At 48.6% G+C, this 6,608-nt stretch overlaps 1 protein-coding gene across 1 annotated transcript; it reads left to right on the top strand.

The window, feature by feature from the left end:
- Positions 1 to 145: 145 nt before the first annotated feature.
- FOXG_19750 (uncharacterized protein) lies at positions 146 to 5,049 on the top strand (the record flags this gene model as incomplete). Its single annotated transcript, XM_018400015.1, has 3 exons — positions 146 to 1,115; positions 3,870 to 4,210; positions 4,270 to 5,049. The coding sequence occupies 3 exons, from the start codon at positions 146 to 148 to the stop codon at positions 5,047 to 5,049; spliced, it is 2,091 nt and encodes a 696-aa protein (XP_018244709.1).
- Between the last annotated feature and the right edge of the window lie 1,559 nt (positions 5,050 to 6,608).

The following is a 6,608-nucleotide window of genomic DNA, read 5'->3' on the forward strand; positions in this document are numbered from 1 at the left end:
TTACGCGTGTAAACACGCGTAAACGCGTACTTCAGCTTTCTTACATCATCTACTCTCTTTGCTGTAATTTCAATTCGAGGTTTCCTCCAACGATTTTAAAAGCTCGTACCATCGAGAGGCTAGTGGACTATAAACGACTTTCACTATGGAACTTGAAGATCTCTTTTACTACGATCCTTCTTGGCGTATCATTATTTGCAAACAGTGTGGCGTTGTACCGCAAACCAATATCACCCGGCATATCCGACGGCACCACAACGCGACGCGTGCCTTTAAGGTTGCTGCCATACAGCTATTTGAGCGAAGTTTGGACCATCTACCTCTCATACGAGACGGCGATGAGATATGTAAGAACGTGCGACCGTTGCCGATCGCCCATCCGATTCGGTTCCTTGATATTTTTCACGATGGAATTTGTTGTCTACTTTGTCAAGAAGACCGAGACCGGTATGTCTGTCGAGGCCGCACAGCAATAGAAGATCATCTCAAAAAGGTTCATAATCAACCATTGCACCAACCAGGGCGTAGACGAAGGGGAGAGGCCGGAGGGGTCAAAGGTTTGACCCAGGCCGGTCTGGTCCGGACTCCAGTCGCTTGTCAAACCCTTTTTCACGGCCCACGATGCAGGTACTTTATCGTCAAGACTCGCAAAGTTCACGAGGAAATAGAGGAAAGCCCATCTGGATCTGATGCAGGAAGTGACGCAACTAACATGGGCCCTGCGTTTACTCAACCTAGACTCGAGGACATCATAAACCTTCAGCTTGCTCAGCAGGAAAACGAAAACTCAGCAGTATCAAACCAGACTGGCTTTAACATAAACCTTCTATCTTCTGACCCGCGACATCAATCCCAGTGGCTTCGAGTCACGGAATGGCCCCGCTTCCTAGAGCCCTACAAACAAGAGCTCCCTCAGGTCGCTGCTCTAGTTTCACTTCCAAACCTAGCCAAGTCCTATGAGCTAGGCTCCCCAGGCTGTTCTGAAATTTTACTCTCTATTCTTCTTGATTCTCTTTCGCGCGTGATCACCCGATCACGGAGTTCGCTTCAGGATGGCACGTTGAACGCTTTCGACCAACATCGGCTCAACTTTTTTATCGCTGGTCGCTCGTCCCGTAAGCCACGAATCCACAACCTAAGAGAAGATACGTATAAAAAATATAGCCGAGTCCTTCAGCATTTAAGGTGCTACCTTTTTCGCTTGGCATGGCTAAACACAGGCCCAAAATTCCATTACCGGCTCACTGAGGGGCAACTCCGGAACCGGTGTTCTGCACAGTGGATACGTCCAGAGTTCCTGAAGACCACATTGGAGAAGCTACATCGACGATGATCCACAAGACAGTTGAGCAGGAAATGCGAAAGTCGAGTGACCAACCTCACTTGCGATGCGTCGCAGTGACCAGAGATGGACGGAATACCAACCGCCTCAGGATCATTGGTAGGAACGAAGAAGAAATACAAAAGATCAAGACCACCCTCGAAACCAGGAAGCTCCAGGTGCAAGAGTCCTTCGAGACCAATTATGTCCTATCAAAGTTGATAGCATGAATCGTACCACCGTTTTTGACCAGGAATTTAATGTTCTCCCCGGAGCAATGGAAGCCTTGAGCCATGAGAATGGAGTCCAGATTGCCAAAGTGGCCTGGCTGAGCCGAAAGGTCAACCCTAAGACATATGGGCCCATGGTGGTGTACCTCACTAAAAACAACGATGCCAAGAGACTACTACAGACTTTCTCGTCGCAGGTGAATCGACATATAAGAGTGTATTCGAGCAGATCACTGGACCGGAATAATGCTGTAACTGCCAAGGGCTCGGTCACAAAGCATTCTTGTGCAGCAAGAATCGAGTATGTGCAAGATGCGCCGCCGAGAGCCACCATTACAGTGAGTGCCAGGCACAGACACCCAAATGCGCTCTCTGCAGCGGTCCGCATGAGTCATTCAGTAGAAATTGCCTGAAACTTCACCCCAGGCGGCATGACGAAAGCCTCGTGAACGATAATCAACTTCAGGATTACGCAGCAATAGCGATCCAACCGAAGCATAGGTTTTCTTTTTCTTTTTTCTTTTTTTTTCTTTTTCTTATCAGTAGTGGGTGCGCAATTTTATTTGGGCACCTCGGTGCCTAGGTATTGGCCGCCACACCCAACCAATGCTCATGTAAAATTATGCTCCAAAAGTCTGTAAACACCCCACCCTGTAGCAACTCAACCGGTTCAACCATGATAACTTCACTTATATACATTTAATTCAATTAAATTCCAATCATAATAAAAGTCATATCATTTTGAAGCCCTGATTTTTCTCTTCAGTATTTTGTATACCATCCCCTTGCGCGAATACATGCGTCAAGTCGGCGGGGGAGTGAGTCAATCAGGCGGTTAATTTGCTCTGGTGTTATTGCTGCCCACGCCAACTTGATGTATTTTATCAACTTTGCCCTATCGACTTCGTTATTTTTCAAGAGATCTAAATGAGGAAACATCTTACGGATGTTTAGCTTCAATTGCTTCCAAATGTGCTCAATTGGGTTCAAATCAGGACTGTGAGCAGGCCAGTCAATCCAGGATATGCCGTGTTCCAACAGCCAGTTCGTTGTAGACTCTGACGTGTGTATACGAGCATTATCTTGTTGAAAATGGCGAAAACCAGTCCAAATAGGAAGTAAACCTTCCTCTAAAGCCTGCTGATAACTCAGGGAAGTATATCCTCTTCTTCGTGCAGTCTGATCGCGGATCATGATCACGATATCAGATTTGCTGCCTCTCCAGATTGCTCCCCAGACCATGATAGATAATCGTGACTTTCCGTGAACTGTCACATTAACTAATTCCTTTATGAACTTCTCATGAGGCTTCTGGAATACCTAACCTCGTTTATAATTGGGTTGCGATTGAACTGACGATTCGTTGCTGAAAATAGTCTGAATGTATTATCAGTCGGGTGAACGATTCCCGGGCGGCGTCCATCAGCGAACTTTAAAACGACATACCTCCAGCAATTCATCGATATCTTCCCTCCAAGCTTGACAACAAAGAAACCGCTGATGAGCGGTTTCTTTAGATAGCGGTATCCGTTGCATAGCCCTCCATTTGCGACCGTAATGGTACCTGATAACTCGGCGTATTGTTGTTCGTGAGATTTCGCCACCTAGATCATTAACTAGCGATTCATATGTGATCCTACGGTCGCGTTTAAGAGATATTAATACGTACCGAATCTGCTGAACTGTAAGTTTCCTAGGACGCCCAGAACGACTCTTTTTGTCTAAGGTTTGGTGAGTTTTCCAGCGTTGAAAGATCTTGAAGACTGCGGCTGCAGAACATCCAGCCTCCTCAGCGACATCCCGGTATGACCTCCCGCTTTCTACAGCTTGAACGATAAGAGCTCTGGCAACCTCGCTCAGCTCGTGATTACTTTGGCGCCCGGCGCATATAACGGACAAAATCCCGTTCTTTTGCGACATCTTTTGTCGAAGTTGTAGACGATTGAAGAAGTTGGACCAGTTCACTTTTATGGTGGTGGATCAGCTGTTGGCGGGGCAGCGTTTACAGACTTTTGGAGCATAATTTTACCTTGTGGCTGATTGTGGCGCACTTACCCTGTCAACGCTTTGCAGGTGAACGCGTTCACACGTAATTTGCCATCAGCATCTGCAATAACGCAATAGTGAAACCACTTCAACAAAGCTCAACGTGCTGAATCACCGGAATATCAATTGCGACTGGCAGCGTTTTTGTTTCATTGTCTCTGTTTTGCGCGATACGGTGTTTTTGACCTTATTTGAACTCGTCACATACGCCGACTGGCCGGTAAGTATTGACCACTTTTGCTATAAACCTCACTAATCCACTAAAAAACTAGGCTTGGATTCTTTGGTTATTGGCAGTAGCGATCCCAGGAGGAAGGCCTTCCTCAAGGGCTCGCAGTCCCGCACTTGGACTACCTTTATCGAAGCCGTCACCGCAGATGGCCGTCTTCTGAAGCCTGGGATTATCTTTAAAGGCAAAGAGCTCCAGCAGCAGTGGTTTATTGATGAGTTTAACAAGATCGCCGACTGGTATTACATCACGTCCGGCAACTGCTGGACGGACAACCATATCGCCGTCGAGTGGCTCAAGGAGGTCTATCTGCCTCAACCGCAACCAGCAGATGAGACTGATGCAAGGCTCATCATATTAGATGGTCGTGGGAGCCATGTATCTGTGGGTGTCTACCTGTTTGAGATCGGAAATACCGCTGACGGCGCTGATCCTAAATCCAGGATGAGTGGATGGCTATGTGTTTTTTGAACAACGTATATTGCTGTTACTTGCCTGCACACTGCTCTCATGGTCTGCAGCCACTGGACAATGGTGCCTTCAATGCTTCCAAGGCTGCCTATCGAAAAGAACTGCAGAAACTTACCAGTCTGACCGATTCTGCACCGGTGGACAAGGTCAACTTCATCAAGGCCTATGCCAGAGCCAGAGCAGTAGGTATGACGAAGAAAAACATCCTCTCAGGCTGGAGAGGGACGGGAAACTGGCCGATTTCACGTCGGAAAGCGCTCATGCATCCTGAGATTCAGCCAGACAAGAAGGAAACGACGCCCGGGTCACACGGCCACAGAGACGGGCAAGTCGACTCTGATCATATGCCAACGACCAGCCGCCACATCAGAGATCTGGGGAAGAACAAGAGTCCATCAACAAGAAGGCGCTATTCTGTGATATCGAGAGGGTTTGAAGCTAAAGAGTTAAAGATCGCCTCTCTCAGCACCAGAATAGCCAGCCTGGAGGAGGAAGTTGGCCGGTTGAGCAGAGGCAAGAAGAGGAAGGCGATTCCGAATCCTAACAAAAGGCTCATGACATTGGCTGAAGCTCTAGTGGCTGGTGACACTATTTCAGAGCCAAACGAAGCAATTGAAAGGGCAGATGCTGTTGAGGATGTGATCGAGGTAGGAGGGATGGAAGAAGATGAGAGGTCAAATTCGGAGGAGGAAGAATTAACTGTGGTACGCACGCGGGCAGGGCGTGAAGTTAGAAAACCGCGAGAATACTGAAATCCACTTAATTCTAAAACGAAATACGAATATTATTTCACTCTTATTATTTTTGGTGGGTTTCCTAAATCTGGTTGAAAAATTGCATTTTGTATGGGGAAATATTTTTTTTGCTTACTGGTAGGTGGGTACTGCATGGTAGCGCTCTAGCTGTGCTGGGCCTCATAGAAGACGATTCACCTTTCGGGACCAGATGCGTTTCCCAACCCCTCCCAGGGAGGCATTTGTGGTCGGCGGATCATACAGCGCCGTTTGTTACACCAGGAGACGGGAGCAGTATGGCAAATGACGTCTACACGGCGACTGCTCTTCTACTCGATGGCTTCGCCTATGGCTATGATGCCGACTAAATAAGCCCTTGGAATTCTATCCACCCTATGATCGACTCTACCGACTGGTGGAACGGCCAGCGCTCTCAACAAGTCAAGTCAAGTCAAGCCAGAGCTCTAGCTTGTCTTGACTTGTTAAGTTAGCGGTCTGACTTGACTTGACATGGCTTGACTTGATATCTTGTCAAGCCTATTCAAGCCGTGTTAGTAAGCAGGCTGGCCATCGTGAGCTCAACGGCAGACTGGAATCTACGGATGAAACAGTCATCTAGAACAAAGAGCCCGGCTTTAGATCAGGGGATTTCGCCGCCAAAACTTTACACAAGTGAGCATCTCCATCGTCAGATCTTGGAGAGAGTGTCGCTGCGAGCCAACCAAGAGCTTGGCGAGGCTGAAGACCCTCTCACATTCGCACGCCGTCGAAGGTATAGATAGGGGATCGTACGCCATCCTCGCAAGCCGTGGAAAGTCCTTCTCTCTCTGCCGCCACCACTCGAAAGGATCCTCAACCTCATCGTCTTCGTAGATAGGGTCTTCAAGATACTCTTTAATTTCGTCTCGGTTGGCCGGAGAGGGGCGTTGAGCGAGGTAGCTGTGCGCTCCGAGATGCGAAGACTTCGTCTTCTTCTGTATTGGGGTCGGTTGGGTGGGGAGCTTATTGTAGTCCCGGTCGAAAAACTGTTTAAAGCCGTCGACTATGCGTTTGGCTTGTTCACCCGGAAGGTATTCGCGAATCCACTTATCCTTGAAGGCCGGATGTAGAATCATAGCCGTCCAGTAAGCAGACGAGTCCTCTAGTAAAGTAACGTATTTCTCGAGCTTGTAAATGGCGCATGTGATACAACCACGTATGGCCCTGAGATTCACGTCGGCGATCTCGGCTTTGGAGGGTGGATTTGGCCATTTCTCACACCGCTGGCGTTGTGAGCCCTCCTCTTCATCTTCCTGCTCGAGTATTTCTTCGATGCCGGAGTCCTCTAACGCTACGGGTGGGTTGATCGATCCGACTGGCCGCCCTGGACGGTCAATCATGGAATCCCGGTATTTGTGAGGTAAGCCCACGCTGCGCTGGGGTCGCTGAGATTGAGCAGCAGGTGGTGAAACAGGCGGTGAAGAGGGCGACGAGGAACCGTGTGCGGCAGCAAAGCGGAGTGGTGCGTCGCCAACTCGGATCTCTCTCTCCGGCCCCTCGATCTCCGGCCCAGGGAGAACTCGGTCAGAGTCGCTATA

Source organism: Fusarium oxysporum, chromosome 6 (genome assembly GCF_000149955.1).
Source record: "Fusarium oxysporum f. sp. lycopersici 4287 chromosome 6, whole genome shotgun sequence".
Taxonomy (NCBI): domain Eukaryota; kingdom Fungi; phylum Ascomycota; class Sordariomycetes; order Hypocreales; family Nectriaceae; genus Fusarium; species Fusarium oxysporum.